The sequence below is a fragment of the Trichoplusia ni genome, chromosome 1 (genome assembly GCF_003590095.1).
Source record: "Trichoplusia ni isolate ovarian cell line Hi5 chromosome 1, tn1, whole genome shotgun sequence".
Classification (NCBI taxonomy): Eukaryota; Metazoa; Arthropoda; class Insecta; order Lepidoptera; family Noctuidae; genus Trichoplusia; species Trichoplusia ni.
In genome coordinates this window covers 15,887,614-15,905,870 of record NC_039478.1, presented here as the reverse complement: position 1 = coordinate 15,905,870, position 18,257 = coordinate 15,887,614, and the positions used below count along the sequence as shown (strand labels likewise).

Below are 18,257 nucleotides of genomic sequence, written 5' to 3'. Positions count from 1 at the left end.
TGACTTTCCTACGACAGTGTTATATTAACAAGGATTTGCTTCAAAGCGTGATTTATATACTACGTCAAAAGAATACATTATGATTAAAATAATAATAATGTTTTCCAATGAAATCTTTTCTTAAATAGCCTGTGTCGTGTGCCTGTGTCCTGTGCCTTTTCTTAAATCGCCTGTACCTACTGGGCAAAGTCGTCCCCTTTTTTTTCCAGACCTCTCTATTTTTTGCGATTTCTAGCCATGTTTGCAGTGTGTATTTGATTAGATGATGACACCAACTTCACCGCGGATGACCTTAGCGGCGATGTCCTTCCTCTGTCATCGGTCAGGCTTCATGAAACCTAATAGACAAAAAGATGTAGTTAGAGATCATCAAAGACAGAATTTGAACAAATTTTGTGGATGGAGATTAACATCCCATAAGATTTCTTACAAAATATAACGACCCTAATACACTGTTGATGTTCATGCGATTGTCGACCTTTTATCTATTCGTACAAAACTCAATTCTTGTTGGCTACCATTTTTAACATCAATCAAAGAACTTTTTTGCGTATAAGCCATCGATATTAAGCGTCGATGATTAATCTACATTGTGCCAAAAAACATTTACTATTATTTTGGTTTACTGAGTATGTTCCATTGTAACGTGGTCGGCTATATTTTTAAGCCTTAACTGCCGTTTAGTAATTGGGACATTACAGTGCTAAGTGAACTGTGAGCCAGCAGTAACCCGACCTCCTTTCTGTACATTTGTATTCTAATCTTGTAGCTTTTTTCACAAAAACACGTAACGTCAATAGAGTAATCCAAAAGTATCGTATTTAGGAAGGATCCAAGCCGAACTAAAATTTTAATACCCACTTCCAGTTTATTTAAGTATGGTCTATTTATATTTGGCTCTTTTTGGTATTGTATGCTTATACAAAATTTCGATTCTTTTATTTTTCCGTTCTTAAATACCTATAGGGTTTTAAGGATGCTTTAAAAATCCCATAAAATAAAATTGAACAACTATCCTTCTAACGATTCCATACACAAAAGGATAAATGCTAACCTTATTTCTACGGCGTCGTCGTCTGTCTTTTTATCTGTCTGTTCGTCTTTCTGTCATGTCAGTTAATCATTCACAGATGATGGGTTTTTTGGCTAGCAACAAATAAACAATAATGCTATTCGAGGTTTTTTAACTTTTGATACGTACACCATAATAACCGCAGGAAACCAGGTGATTTGCTTTTTTTTGCCTGTTTATACAGAATCCTCAGCGTTGGGAGTCAACGAACTTGTCCGGTTTCTGAAATTCTGAATGGTAAACCTATTTTCTTACATGTCACGTTGTTTGACTGTATAGTACATTCGTTTTGAGTGATTTCTATTAAAACATTCGTAATTTTCAGCTCACCAGACGTTTAATTCTCTGACATGTTTATTGAAACCTTTTAAAACTTCCTTTCAACGCTAAACACACAAATTGTACTAAATCTATAAAACCCCTCATTTCGTCCTTTCATCTTCTCGTCCCACGGGGATCGTAAGTCTCAATGAAAATATAAGTGGACTTATTTAGTATATAAATAAATGTTTCCTTTTTGCAGGTAAACCCAGATGAAAACAGACTGGCTGTCGTGTCAAACACTTCGCCGTGTAAGTGGATTTCATTCCTCACAATACATCAATCACACTTGACATATTTTCGTAAGTTTTTGCTTTGGCTTCGGTGGCGATAGATCTACCTACTTCTTTGGTTTATATTTTATAAGAACCTTTTGTGAGTGCTGTTTTTCCTTTACGTTTGATTAAGGACTCATCTTAAGTTTTTGTGTTGCGTACTTTGGAGTACATTCGTCATTCATTGATTTTTTACATTTCGCCGAACATCACATCGATCACTAATTCTTCTAGACTTGGTAGCAAGTTTGATGTTTCTGAAATATAACTAATTGTTTATTCCAATCCTAAATTAGTTTTCATTGGAGATAAAGGAGAGAAAGGAGAAAACGTAAGTATTTGTTAAACATAAAACAACAAAACTATGTATTAAATGGTCACTTGTAACAAACACTTTTGTTTGAAACAATCCTACGGCTTTGGAAAGATTGGGGACAAGTCTTACGGAACTTTGTCAAGGTTCCGCTAATCCGTAGGATCTCTGTCACCCCACCTTCCTCAACTTTGACGAAAGTTATGACTCAGGTCACGTGCCTCGTTACATCGATATGTAGTAAAATTCGCGTGTTTTGCACAATCGTGAACAGAAATTCTTAGCGGAATTGGGTCAGAAAAGGGGAAGAACCTATTTAACATTACAACAACTGTACTGTTTAAATAGGGTTCGTACTTTCTCAGACAGTGTGAATGATCAGGCTTTTCCGGCATAGAAGGGGTGAGTTACGTTAGGTCTTTATCCTATTCACTACATTCAGATGCTTGGTATTGTGAAATATTTTGAATGGTACAAGGCTATAAGTAAAAGCGAGAATACGAAATAGCGAAGGCGGTCCCGTTCCCATTTGAGTTAGGGTCTCGGTAACCTTTTTAGATTTAGATTAACCTTTTATAGAAGATGAATAAAATAACGGTAACGCAAAATTTCTCCTCTCAGTTAACGTCAGAGTTTCATTTAAGTTTTTCCATTTGTAAATACTTGTCTACGTTGCCGACTTCAAAGATAGTGATACCGACTGGTGACAAAGGAAACTTTTAAGAAAGTGGCAATAAAAAAGGAATTCAACTACTTACAAGACATTTAAAGTCTTGCTTTAATAAAGTACTAATTGAAGCAGTTAGCCTCGCTGACGTTTTATTCGACGAAATATTTTCTCTTAGGATATTGAAAAATGAAATGATGCTTGAAAATGATAGGAAAAGTTAAACAGAAAAATAGTTTAAAGAAGTCTTTCAGCACTAGACAATAAAGAAAATAAAGTAAAAGTGACTTTAAACAGATATAGTTAAAGTACTAAATCAAGTAATTAACAACTTCTTAATATTTGACAGACGATGGGCCCCGGTCAATGCAGATGCAGTTTGAACGACATATCTCAAATTCTTGAAGTGATGCCAGAGCTAAAAGGGCCGCCAGGTCCACAAGGACCTACTGGAGCTGATGGAACTACTGGTGCACCTGGAAAGACGGTAAACTAACCCTTATTTGTGTTTATTAGTAAAAAATATCTTGTAAAATTAGGACAAATCTCTAGAAAAAATATTATGTGTATGCAATACAGTAGGCTGATCAATAGTAAAAGTTTAATTTAATTATGGATCAGTGCGTGTTAGAAAACGATGTTCCAGACAATTTGTATAAAGGTATAAATATTAATGGATCCAAGTAAAAGCTTTCACTCAATGTAATAACTAAACGAAACATCAATTTATGTTCTAAAAATAACGTATTCACTTAAAATCCTTTTAAAGGCAAATATAATTACAGAACAAATGATATGTAAAGGACTAGTCACTATACTTTCAGAGTTATTTATAGGATGACATTAAGGTTCGTGATTGTCAAGGGAAATCTAGCTCTCTTAGACATCTTGGTAACTTTGTGGATTAAAATACGAGCTTAATAAAAGATGATGATTACGCTCAGCGCGAAGGCTGCTATGATTGCAGGCTTGTGGAAGGCGGAAGCGAAAAAAAGTTTTTTAAACAAGGCAAATGTTGATTTAGATAAAGATTATGTACTAACTGGTCTCTACCATTCTGCTACCCTGAAAAAAAAACCTTATTTATTTAACAGGAATAGAACATGCTGCTGTGCTAGTTATAATAAACATCGGGTACTTGGTAAAGCAAATGAAACATAAAACATTTTTGATGAACATTTTGGTACTTATAATTCAGCAGACGGCAATATGGATACTTATGGCTCTCGTTTCATTTTGCTACGTTATATTTTTGTTCCGCTGTACAATAAAAATATTGCGGAGTCAAAATGAGAGTAATATTTTGCACACGTCATGTTCTTTTATAAATGTAAGGGGTTAGCAACCTTCACTTGGCCAAGTGACTTGGCTTGGTAAACTATGTTAGCAATATCTTCTCGCAGTATGTTTAAATCTGTAAATTCATCAGACATAATAATATTCAAACAACTCCAATTTATTTTGAGTAGCAGGTAATATGTATATTGGACCTAATGTTGTCCCTTGGGGTAGCTTGACTAACATGTACGTATTCAATTATACTTTGAAACGACAATAAAAAAAAACTGCCTCAATGTGTGATAGGCTGTATTTGAGGATAACATATTTAAAAAAAAGTTGTTCTATTACTCCCAAAGTTCTACAAACGCCCAATGTTTGCTACATCCCTGCCTTCAGTATATGGGCTCGTTAAACTTCTTAGTGTAAAGCTTTATGAATACCATTATACTAATATTACACACGTAATTAAGATTGCAATTGCGTGCTGCTTTAATATTGCTATAAGCTCAAAGTTTTGCGTGTTTCTTAGAATGGAGCCTACATTTCAAACTAAAAGTTTATTGTTACGCAATGAAGCCTAACATTTCAGTATTACGCCCCAACCGCCCTTTTTCATCATTCTCTGAGAGCTATAAAAACTTAGGTCGTAATATTTGGTACATTTTTAATTAATGTAAAAAGCTTTCATTTTTAGCTTTTATTACCAGTTTTGATAATGAATGAAGTTATAAATTAACATTGTTCATTAGTAGATAAGTCTTCTGCTATTTCTGGTGCGTTTCGTAGCCAATTAGGTACAGTGATTTCGTAAGGTATATTTTTAGATGACATTAAAACGTATTAAGTAATTTAAGGGTGTTTAGTAAATTATTCTGGGATGAAGGGAGTTCTTGCCATAGTTGATTTTGAGCAGAACTTATTTTCGTGATTTGTCTTCAGGGACAAATGGGTGAGCCTGGCCCTCCTGGACCGCTCGGTGCTAAAGGTGACCGAGGAGAGAGAGGTGAGACTGGATCACAAGGGCCTGAAGGACAGCCAGGACCGAAAGGGGACCCTGGTGCTGATGGAGCACCTGGATTGCAAGGTCCACCGGGCCCACCTGGACCACCTGCACCGATGGCGACAGCATTAATAGTAAGTACTTTAGAGGGTTTTGATTTGTTTAAAAACCTACAAGTCCCTAATTTAAAATAAACTTCATATATTCTCAGCATAACCTATCATAACATACATGATTAATTCAAAGGTAATTTAAATCCTCAAACGGATCTCGTCAAAAACCTTTTATGCAAAAAAAAAAGAAATTTATTAGTCACAAAATAGCTCGACCTTTTATTTTCGCATTAAATTTAGATTACCATAAAATAAGCGATGTGAAAAACAAAAACCTTTGCTTTGATAACAATTTCATCAGCTCGAATGAAACGCCCACATTATCTACGCATAAAAAGCGTTGATTAACATGTGGGTTATACTGACAGAACAAAACATTACTTTCGCTTTCAACGTTATGGGGATGGCTTTGTTTCACTGCATTGTACTCTTCAAATAAGTGGTATATGAGCATCGTGCCAAAATGTTTTGCTGATTGAATTCTATCTCTATCACAATCTAAGTCACATGTTACGAAGGTTTTATGAGATAATACTTTATGAAGAGTTTTTCTTACCAGAAGTTGCTAGATGGTGTTCATTTGCCACCAGAAAATGCTACTATAATATAAAAAAAAAACTATATAACATCGTATAGACAACATACATCCAAAAGCACTCAACTAATCTGAATAATTTAATTCAAATAAATGAAAAAAATGTAAACGGATTTCTCTTCGAGTTTTTCCGCTAATAGTTGAGCTAAAAATAATATTCAATTTATTGACGGCAACGTTAAGTCTAATCCAATGTATGGGATTTCGAATTGTCTGCGAAAAAGTGACATGGCATTCGACGGCTCACTTTTGGATGTGTCAATCCCATAAATTTGAACATGACGGTTGACTTTGACGTTGTCAGTCGACTTTTTGATTTTCACAAATTGTTCTACATTGTTCATAAAATAAATTCTCCTTTGGTTATTGATTTTGTAAAGAGGATTGTTGAAACTGTTTTCTCTTGAGAATTATATTTCTTACAACTTTATTCTGTAAATTGAAATAGAAGATATTATTGATTTCATTTTTTCTGTTATCTCATTGCTTATTTGCTATATCACTTTTTTTTGTATCCACAAAAAATCAAATGATCGAGTTTATTTATAAAAAAAAAAACCTATTCGTGCTCAATAAACATATTATGTAGCTGTGTTTAACAAAAACAAAAGCTAGTCCGCAATTCCAGAATATTCATTTGCAATATTTTGCTATCCTCAAATGAACTTATTAAGCTTCTGTTTCCCAACCAGACCACGATAATGCCGCGTCATGGTATTCAGCAAAAGCGATACATTCCCTGTCGGGCGTAACCATTAACGAGCTCAGACTAAGTACTGTCCACGGCTAGACTTTGCCGTATCTCTAGCAATAAATAGTAGAACAGTTTAGCATAACCCAGAATCAGGAGTCCAGCGGTTTAATACTAAAGAGTTGAGTTGCTGAGATTAATTAAGCTTGTTCTGAGGACTTGTTATGAAGCTTATCAGACATAATTATTTAATGATGCAACGATTTACTCACGTGTATTTATCGGTAGTTCCCGACTAATTTCGGACCTAACTGGAGCCTTTAATCATGAGATCAAGCCGCATCATATAATAATGAATCATGATAGATGTATATACTTTACTACAATAGAAATCCGAAATTAATACCACGTACAGATACTGTAACTCAATTCATTGCTCTTTATTTTAGAAGAATTCTGAGTGCTGGCCTTGCTTGAATAGGCTTTAGCTGGACGGTTCTTAAATTATCCTTGACCTAAATATAAAACAAGAGCTTAACAATTTCGGCAACTTTAAGCCATTTTAATAAATTCAAAGGAAACTAGATCTTCGACCTTCGTCCTTAAATTTAATCCCCCACTTCTATTTGAAACAGCCTAGTTTTTACCAGCAACTTAAAACTTGAACTAACAATTTTTACTAATAAAATTACTATAAAACCTCACTTTAAATTATCATTTAGTCTTACTTAGTAGATTCAAAGCTTCCTCTTTATTTACTTAGACATGAACAGGTACAAATGACTGCAGCTAACCATCTAGCATTGCGTGTTACAGTAACACTTGTAGAATTTACTTGTAAGACCTAATACTTGAGCTTAGTATCTTGTTTCATTTATTTACTTTCCGACTGTATAAAGATTATAACAAACTAAACGTTACGCCCGACTTCGTTCGCGTTAGTTAAGATTTTTTTAATCGGATTTATAGTTTTAGGGTAATGTTGAGTTTTAAACACCGTGATTTTTAGTCGTCTTACAAAAGCAGCCCAGTTCGTGTATCCAATGACTAGAACACGTTTATGATAAAAAAATAGCTATTTATGAGATTTAAATAAATTTAAAATGCAATTTTTATTCAATATTATGATTTAGAGTAGTTTTTTAGAAATACAGCTCTGTTGCGAGCGCGGTCCGAGCCTTGTAACAATGGTGAGGGGCGCGGGCGTCGTTTTGATAATTTTTAAGAGTATTTTCAGATTTCTCTTGTTTAATTTTTCTTCGTACTTATTATCTTAGTTGATGATAAAAAAATAATAATCGCGCCTAGGGGTATTTTACGTCGGATACATGAACTGGGCTGCTTTTGTAAGACGACTAAAAATCACAATGTAAAGTAAAAAATCACAGTTTAAACATTTATACACAGTGTATAAATGTTTAAACTGAATTTTATTTGCACCGATCTCTTTTCAAATATACTCCTTATTTATTGTACCTAACTTAATATCATTCACCTAAAATCATTGACTTATCTTTATTTTATGAGCTTCTAGAAGTACATTTCATTATAATTAGAGTCGTAGTTTTTTTATATAAAAAAGCATCATTACACAAATGATTACTCGTTTAAACAAACCACTTACTGTAATACTAAATAGAGCTGCTAACCAATAATATTACTCACACACTAATTAATTAAAATGAAAGAAGGCAAAATAACACTCAGAACAAAACACCACACCACAAAGCTACACAAAGACAATAAATCTTCTTCACGCCTTAAACAAAATTAACATGAGACCCCCTGTATTAAGACTCGCACTATTTGTTCTTATAACTTTTGTACACATTCCTAATCACCGTGTCTTACGCAGGAATCAACGGGATTATACGGGTCCAGTAATCCTGGGGTTCTCGGGGGTGAAAGGGGACCAATGGGGCTCCCTGGTCCTCAGGGTGAGAGGGGGTATCAAGGGAATAAAGGCGAGAGGGGATTACACGGCCTGAAGGGTGACAAAGGCGAGAGGGTGAGTGTTAGAATATAATTTTGGGTACTAGATGTGCTTTACGTTAAATGATTAGTCTGAGATGTGTTGGATGAAATTAGCGGTTGGCAATTATTCGCGGTGACTAGTATGAATGTTTAATTATAGAGTTAGAGTATACAATGTATGATTTAATCACCAAGAGTGATTACAAGGCGGTGCGAATCTCAGATACTAGATGATTTTAGCTTTCGAATTATACTAGTGAACAGTTTCAGTTTCTATGACAACATGTGGAAGACATCCGGGAACCTGCATATATTGATCCGCAGAAAAAAGTCGTAAGACTAAAAAAAAGGGTTTTAATATGTTTAAGTTATTCAGTGAATGAAAAGAAGTATTCATGTCAAAGCGTTTATAGAATGTTTTAATTCAAAAACGACTCCCGTTCTATGCAATTTAATCCTTGTATCGCGGGGTTTTAACAAACATTCAAATCGCATAGGACAAGCATGCCTGCGACGTTGCCCGTTTGGTGTGGAGGCCTCAGCCACTCTTTTATCTGTCTAGTTCATTAGCGCAAGCAATTAATTTTAAGATATTCAATTTACAACATACCATACAGCTATGTTAATAGCTCAACTGTTAATTACAACGAAATTAATGAAAATAAACCTTATTAAGCGGTTCAAACAAAACGAAATAAGTTGATAAATTTTCAGCGCGTAACGGTTTTATAATTATCATTGCCGTCAACAAACGGGAATAAATAAAATTATAGAGCATTAATGAATATTGTAATAACGCATCACGCGAAAACTTTTGGATATTTAAGTAGAATATTGGTTAATAATATTGTTACTTTAATTAATCGGTTAAAATACGATTATATAAATTAAATTTAGTCCAATTTATGTATTAAAGCTATAGGAACGTTAATTGTGAAAATGTATGTTCATTTACGTAAATAGAGCGTTATTGGGTTTTTTAAATCTACATACATTTTATATAGTTAAAAATGTCTAGAAGTAGATGTTACGCAAGACTTGCGAAGGGCGTTGTAAAGAACCAGTTAATATTAACTCGTTCTTCGAAAACTAGTGCTTCTTTCTTATTACAAGGGAAACGTGTTTTTAATATATTTTAAAAATGTAAATCTGAAGGATGAAATCATATTTAATTTTTTGTAGTCGGAATAATACTTGATAGCCGAGTGATGTAGGCAATGTAGAATCATACTCAGGTGGTATGATTCTGCAGGCGATTTGAATGTTTGTGTAATCTCCGCGAAACAATGATAGGAAAGGAGTGGATTAAGAGTAAAGACCAGCAGGATGCTACTATAGATTGACATCTATAATCACCATCTTGTTGTAGAGACGGTAGGCATGTGTCAGTAAATTCAAAATCTGCTGTCATTGAAAAAAAATCGCCCATCGCAATTATGTGTTGCCATATAGGTGTATTCCTACTACATGTCAACACCTATGCCATGATTGGAACGACGTCAATATTGTAGAATCTCGAATAGTCGAACTTTAGAGATTTAGTACGTTAACACAACTAAGCTTTTCGATGACCAGTCGCCAAAATCGAAATGACGGGACTAGTCAGCTAAGTTCGTTTGAGCTGTAAGCGTATACCGTACGAAATAATGCAGTTTTAACCTAAATTTGAACGGGGTATCAAACCGTGTCAATTTTAGTTTAGTACTTTTTGGTTGTGAATAAAAATGTATGAAATAAGATGATGGCTTGTGAGTAGAGATGTTAGATGAGGAAAATCTCTTGGATTAGTGAAAGGAATTGTAAAAAAAATCAATGATTATATAGCTAGTAAGTTAAATGTAAATTGGATGGCGAAAACACTTTAATATTCTAGTTATTTCAATCAGGAATTGAAGAAATATTTGTCTGCGGAGATAAATAAAGATTTATTTCATTCTTTGTAGGATGGATGAGAATTTTCCGAAACACATAACGCCGCAGCCATAATTCCTCCAACACGGAATTCTGAAATAACCATACATTTCCCTATAGTTAAGAATAACGAGCTCTATAATTTCTGCTTCCCCAATATTCGACAAACGGTGAGGTACCTCCAGAACAACACGGAAACAGTTATAGAGTTTACGAGTGTAACTAAATCAAAATAAAATCACACGGGGCCGTTGCGAAATTAGTAGGTATTCGGATAATAAACTAGGGTCTAACGCAATAAGTGACGGTTTGACCCTCGTAACGTGACGTTATGTTACCTTCGACCCGTGAGCTCATAACTGTGTTACAGGGCTATGTGGGCCTGAGAGGGCCACATGGCGCGAAAGGGGAGCGGGGCCAGGCCGGCCGCGACGGAACCCCGGGCCTGCCTGGGCCACACGGACGCCCCGCCGAAAAAGGGGAAAAAGGTACAAACTAACTCAACCATCAAATTTTATGTTTCTCTATGACCCATATTTATACCCGGGTAAATCGTTCGCGAGATTTTTAGGGGTTTATAGTAACGATTTGGAAAATCTTTATTTCTTCGCCCAGTGAACCCTTTGGATTGGTTTTCGAGTGCTTGCACGCAGTTTATTTATTATTGCTGTTACTTTTTACGATCGTCTTGAGAGTTTTGTTTTATTTCTGTATCGGGTGTTTTTGTAATATTATTTTTTTCGACTTTTTTCTGGAGGTTTCAATGTGCCTGCAGATAGGTAATAGATTTTTCGAACCCTTGATTGAATTTTAATATTCTCTTTTTTTTTTCATAAATACTTTCTAAGAGAAAGCTTTTACAAAATCACGTTTTTCTTTTCTTCTAAATATCAAGTCCTAAAAAGTCCTCTTTTCTAGTTATTTATTTATCTTTTCTGATGTAGGCTCTTGGTTTACATTAAGTAATGGTTGTTAATCCAACCGTAGGTGCTCGAGGTCTCCCCGGTCCCCCGGGTCCCGCTGTGCCCCTATTATCCGAAAACGCTGTTTCGACTGACATCACGAGGACCGGTAAGTACTTTATATTTTTAATAGGTTGTTTGTAAATATAACTAACTCAAGAATAAATGTAGCGATTGAGTCGAAATCATTCATAACACACAATGTAGGTATACAATACATGCATACGAAAAACATTTTATCGAGATATGCCATTTAAATTAAGAAGAAATCTGTTTATAAATGTATTTACAATAATAAAATCTACGACATCAAAGTAATATCTAAAACAAATACATTTTGAGTGTTTTCTCACTGGGCCCGTGATATTTAAATGTTGTTTTTTCCTTACTGCTTCTGTGACTTTAACGGTATTTATGCAAATAAAACAATATTTTTTGTCACTACCTTAATTGGTAACTTAAACAAGGAAATAAAAAATAAATAAAAATATTCGTATGATCGTAGCACTCGTAGTACTCTTGGGGAAATTCAAACAACCCTGAACTCGTATAATTAATTTTAATGACACCTAAACGATTCGGTAAATGTATTCGGTAATTATTTTTGTATACCGAAATGTATGATACATATTTTATTTGATTAGGTAGATAAAGTTATATGAACGAGAGTGTGAAAAAGAGATTTTTTATTTTGCTGCTTAAACCCGTTTCCATATTATAAAGAGATTACAAATTGCGCTTGGTTACCTAATAAAACAGCATTTATTTTAAAGGAGTCAACTAGAATTCCAAGATTATATAACCAGTTAAAAAAAACCGTTTGACATTTTTAGTTAAAGACATTTATAATTGTTCAGCTATCAATTTTATTACCTTAACAACCTTAACGTTGCTTAACCTCAATATTTGTCACCATAGCGGCCAAAAGTAATAAATACATCTTTCGTAAAATTGTAAACTAGCTGCCATCACATTCATGACTTATGGATAGACAGACAGACCAACATGCCAGTAATAGTTGAACATGTTACCAAGGAAGATCCGTAATAATTAATTTAACGGATCTAATCAGCTGATAGATTGATTGATAATTGTCTTGTATCGTGTTGGGTATTAATTAGTTTGAACTAGCTCAGTATGTTTCCAAGTCCAGTAGAAACTGTTTTAGAACATTGATTATTATGTGTATTTACTTATCTTTGATACACGTTCTTGTGACATTACAAGTATCAGTACACACAATGTACTAATTTGTTTTTATAGGCTACTTGGCCAAAGGTAAAAGCCCTAAGATTATTACTTAGTTCTCGATGTAAGTCTGTCTGTCCGTCAGTCTCCCATCAGGATGTAACCTGTATCTCAGGAACCGTAATTGATGGATACTTTTTTTTTTAATGATAACGCTCCAACAAGAAACAGCGGTCGGTTCAGTCATAAATTTGATGGGTGATCATTTTCTTTTGATTTTTTCTTTAATACATCGATCTCAACTTTTCTATTACCTTATATTATTTATTCGTGATAAAGATACAAAATCACGACTTTACAACAGACAGAATGGATACACCTTAAAACATTTTGAAAGAGAATAAACTGTTTGATGTTGCCGTATCAAAATATTGGCTAGACATCAATTAGGTAACGAGTCTGGCTGAGCTGGGTGCGCCAGACTTACTTATATTTCTACTAAGAGAACATTTTTCATCGACCTTTAGAGAGTATAGTGTTAAATCAATATAAACGCTCATTCATTTTAAGCCAGCATTAAATAGTGAGTATTTTCTAATGAATTTGATCAAACATATATTTTTTTAAGTGTCTTTGCTTTTGATCTTAACTTCGTTGATTTTGATGATTCTTTTTACTTAATGGTGTTAAATTCTTAAAAATCAAAAACTTCAATAAGACTTCATTATAACCTAGTTGATGTGCTAAAATCTGTCATTCAGTTTATTTTTCATTTTTAAGTCCCGATTTTTTACATCGGACTTTTAGTAATAGGGTGTAATCTTTGCTGTTAATGTCTGGACCCTAACTAGAGATAAAGCTACGCAAATTCCAATTTAAAATTTCCAATTATCGAACTCGTTAACAATAGCCAGCAAAACATAAATGTATGTTGTAATTCTATCTAAGAATGTACGCGGTGATAAATTGCTCAAACACGTTGAAGCAACTGCAATTGATAACGCGACATAAGCAATATGAGTATTATCGGCTACATCTCCCGGTATAAACTAATCAATTACGATCGTTAATCATTAGTCATCTTTGTACTATCCACTTATATCGAATTTCTTGTTATTAGGGGCAGTGTAGAGACCTGTTGGTATTATTTTCCATTTTGCTTGCGATGTTTCTTTATGTTGCAGTAAAAGTAAACAATTTCTTTAAATTTTATTTTGTATAAAATATCGATTTTCATCAGCCTACATGTTTTAAAATGTGATTGTTAGATTCAAAAGCTTTTTTTTTAATCTGTCTAATAGTAGGTCCAATATCTGAAACTTTTTGAGTTTCGGTGATTTTGACATTTCAACTAGATTAAAATTAAATTATAATTTCAATCTTGTAGAAATTCACATGAAATTAATTTGTTTTACAATTTTGATCAGAAATAAGTATGGTTTAAGAATGGGCAATAGCCAATTTAGATACGTAATTGATGGTTCAGAGAATTAAGACGTCTATTACAGGCAAAGCCGCGGGCAAATCTTGTCAATATAATCAGTTCAGATCGATTACCTGTGCAGTATGTGAATGGTTGTTAGTCAAGACGGTGGAATAATTGGTTGGAATCCAATTTAATTAGTTGACTGAGATGTATCATGCATTACTTAGAATAATAATAATTAATTTAACATACTTCTGTAGAAGTTCATGTGTCTCAATACCAAGAAATACTTATATTTTTCTGTTATTAAATTATCTTTTGTTGAAAAAACTATCGAAATCGTTCCAGACGTTTGAGCGTGGAGAGGTGGCACTCATACGTACACACATACAATCAAACTTACGTCGTATTTTTCTAATCTTAGTGTTATGTCACAAAATATGACCTTCAAAGACCCAAGAGAGAGAGAGGCTCCAGTTCAAAGCAACGACATAAAAAGCTTTAATGACGATGATGTTGCTTAACATTTCCATAATAAAGCAAAAAAGTTTTTAACTCAAACAATGTCGTGTAGGAATGTATTCTACGTCATTCACGATTCGACTAAGCGAAAAGTTGAACTTTGTACAAACGTCCAAACATCCAAACTGAAATACGAACTTTAGCTGTCATTTCCCCCATAATTATGTGGAACAAACAATATTTTACTTTATAACTCTTTGAAGGCCACGAAAAATAATTACAGTCGGAAACTCATATTGAAAGACAAACGTTTTAACATTAATTTCTAAGTCACTAATTATGGTTCACTTAATGAAGCGTTCGGAAGGTTTGTGAGTTTGGAAGAACGGCTTTAACTAAGTACATAAACTGTTGGGTCATTCAAGATTAAATATCTTGGAACAAAGATTTCTCGTTAAGGAATTTAATTGTCATGTCTCGTTTGTCTGTTTAATGTAATGTGTGGGTATGGTATTTTATTCAAATTGTTGGTATACGATCCCTTCGTTTTTCGAAAAAAAAATATTTAATATGTTTTTAGGTTCCACGCACCTGTCTTTATGGTATTCACTTTACCATATCTTCAATATAATGAAACAAATGTTGATAAGCGAGTTATTTTTTTAATACCTCCGCGAATCGGCGAATCCGAAACCTGCTAATAAAAACTGCAGCTTTAGTTTATGTAGAGAAAGTCTTTAATTCCTGGATAGATAATGAATACGAGAATTACTATTGAAACTAAATCTAAACAGTTTTGGTCATACATAATGTAGTATCCTAAGAATATAAATGACTTACGCTATTGTAATTATCAGACCACACAATATTCATTCAAACAATGTTCATAATCGCAAACAACAAAAACAATTCAAATAAAAACGAAGAACCATGCATCAAGTAAATAACTCACCCCGTCTGAACAAACCCCTAATTTCAATACTCACAACTTAGCTCTTAATGAGTCTTAAAGTGAGCGTTAAGAATGTAAATGAATACGATATTTCCATAGACCCAGCGCTGAAGGGAGGCAAGGGAGACACCGGGGAAAAAGGAGACAAGGTAATTACTATCAAATATAACATGTTCTCAGAAAATATCAATTAATGGTAAAACATCTTTCCTTTATATGTCATATAAATATTGATATAAGCTTGGTTTCCAAAATCCAGGAGTCTATACACATACAGACTAATTTCAAAACCTTTATTTTAAAGTCTTTAGTTTTCGTTACATAACACAAATATTACTAAAGGTTTATATTTGTATAGGGTGAGAAGGGGCTAAGAGGAATGGAAGGTCCCCAAGGATTCCCTGGGAATGATGGCAAGCCGGGTGAGCGTGGGGATATTGGACCATCAGGTCTACCCGGGACGCAGGGTCCACAAGGTCTAAATGGACCTAAAGGAGATAAGGGGGATGCTGGCCCACCTGGGCCTGTTGCATTGTCTAGAGATGAAGCACTGGTGTTGACAAAGGTACAGTACTAGATTAATTATATTTAAGATTCTGAAGTTTTTATAAACAAAAAATAATTTAAAATTAAAATATCTATTTGCTCGAAGAATCTGACTGCTACTACTGTCTTATAATACAATAAAATTGTCCTTAACTTTGGAAAACAGGGGGATAAAGGTGATACTGGACCACGAGGTAAAAGAGGGCACCCGGGACCACCTGGGCCTAGAGGACCTCCGGGGGTACCAGGACCACCAGGGACACCTGGGAATAATGGAATTTCCGGTGACATTGGATTGCCTGGATGGACGGTAAGAAATAACACTATAATCAAAGGGTCATATTTTTACGTCTCGTTGTAAACATTTATTGTCTTCATTGATTCAAATTCATCTATCATTATCCATTTAGGCTAATACGAATTTGATGTAGCAGTAATTGTTCCTTCCATAATTTCAGTTTTTCCTGTATTACGGGCTGACGTAATGATGTACTGTCGATGCTAAAACAAAAAGGGGAAAAGCCTTTTATTCCGCAGCGTTTAAATTACAAGCCTTTATACCTCAACAAGTTAAAATTCATCGCATAACGTATCGTTCCACACGTATTCAAAGAATTCCTAATACCCTTCCTAAGTACTTGGTGTATTATATAACACGGGAATTCCTGTTTAAATTTGTGAAGAATACTTTAGGCAAATTTATCTTAATTATCGAATTCCATCCTCTACTGACACATGCCTTTCCACGGGAATATTCGAGAGGAAAAGTGGTTATTACCTGGTCCCAAATTCCTGATAAACCATAATTACAGTAGCACATTTGACAGGGTCCACCCGGTGCTGTGGGGCAGCCAGGCCCAACGGGACCGAAGGGGGAGAAAGGGGATCCAGGAATTAGCCCACTTGACTTGGAAAAGGTAACGCCACATACTAGGTTAATTGGACAGCTGAATATGTATGTTTTTCCCCTCTCACCCTTCATGGAGAGTGCTACTCTAAATACCTACTTGAAGTGTATATTTTGCCCTGAATAATTGAAGGGTGGTTTTATAAAAATATAGTAACTATACATTTTGTTTTATTAGAAAATTTGGTTTATGTAATCAATTTTAAGACTGTATATTTAAAAGATACAATTTTTTGGTTAAGTACCAAAAAAATATGATGAAATGCATGCATGTTCTCAGACTCAAAATCAGTACATGTAAAGAGCTACGAGAAAAGCTTTTTAATCTCTTACAAAGATTCTGAGGAAAACTTTGAAGTTGCGATAAACAATATAAAAAGATTCTTCACAAGTTTCATAATAATTTCAAAAGAATGCATCTAAGGAGCAATTTTGTTGCACATACTTGAAACTTAATATTTTAAGCGTGAGACTACGGATTTCAAAGCTGAATTTTTGCACGAAGACATAAAAAACTGACTATTTATGCAAAAGTGTTACCTTCTACTCCAAATAACAGCAACTCTATAACTTTGAAATGAAACGACTTTTACGGATTTTATCGCGGTTTAATTTTTGGTTTTAGTTCCCGACGTTTCGACACCTTTGCAGGTATCATGGTCACGGGCAGACTGAGATGGTGTTCGTCTTGACAGAAGATGTTGCTCGTTCTACCTTCATATTTTTAATTAATTATTTATGGTCCGACCTACGCAGTATGAGCTCACTGTGTCGTGATGTCTTGCAGCGCTGCTCTTGGGTTTAGCTTTGAGTTTTTGTATTATTGGGTCCCAAGTAGGTGATATCTTCCAGCCATCTTCTCTATTGAAATTAGGGTGTTTTTTAATCTCAATAGCCTCGCGAAACATCCTTGGTAGGAATTTGGATTCTTTAGCGAGGATCTGTGGTTGATCAAATCTAATATAATGGCTGGAGCCTTCAGCATGTTCGGCGACTGCAGACTTCGTTGAGCGGCGGTGTTTGACGTCAGCTATGTGTTCTTTTACGCGGGTCCCTATGCTTCGTTTAGTTTGACCGATATAAGAGAGGCCGCAGTCACAATCTAGTTTGTATACTCCTGCATCTTGTAGAGGTATGTGACACTTGACAGATGGTAGGGACTGGCTAATCTTCTTGGGCGGCTTGAAGTATGTTTTAATTGAAGCTCGCTTCAGGATGTAACCAATCTTGTCAGTGACTCCTCGGACGTATGGTAGTACAGCAGGCAAACGATCAACTGTGGCTGGCTTCACTCGGTTTCTGTGACGGGGCCGTGGAACTTGGAGCTTGTTGTCTCGCAGTACTTGCTTGACGTGTTGAAGCTCAGCGGCAAGGTGTCTGTCATCACAGAGTCCGTGTGCTCTCTGAAACAAAGATTTTCCCACGGTAGCTAACTGTTTAGGGTGGTGGTGAGATTCACCGTTTAAGTACCTATCTGTATGGGTCTTTTTGCGATACACGGTGTGACTTATGGTCTGATCAGGATTCCGTTTAACTAATATGTCTAGGAAGGCAAGAGATTTGTTATCCTCCAACTCCATAGTGAATTGAATTTTGTTATT

The 18,257-nt window shown here is 34.8% G+C and overlaps 1 protein-coding gene across 1 annotated transcript in view; it reads left to right on the top strand.

The window, feature by feature from the left end:
• Positions 1-18,257, top strand: part of LOC113497200 (collagen alpha-1(I) chain-like) — an 84,353-nt gene that overhangs the window by 53,768 nt on the left and 12,328 nt on the right. The window contains exons 3-13 of the mRNA XM_026876628.1: positions 1,596-1,644; positions 1,965-1,999; positions 2,998-3,135; positions 4,869-5,063; positions 8,184-8,336; positions 10,584-10,701; positions 11,201-11,284; positions 15,303-15,352; positions 15,562-15,768; positions 15,916-16,059; positions 16,577-16,666. Coding sequence (XP_026732429.1) covers positions 1,596-1,644; positions 1,965-1,999; positions 2,998-3,135; positions 4,869-5,063; positions 8,184-8,336; positions 10,584-10,701; positions 11,201-11,284; positions 15,303-15,352; positions 15,562-15,768; positions 15,916-16,059; positions 16,577-16,666 — 1,263 coding nt within the window. The remainder of the gene's footprint in view (positions 1-1,595; positions 1,645-1,964; positions 2,000-2,997; positions 3,136-4,868; positions 5,064-8,183; positions 8,337-10,583; positions 10,702-11,200; positions 11,285-15,302; positions 15,353-15,561; positions 15,769-15,915; positions 16,060-16,576; positions 16,667-18,257) is intronic.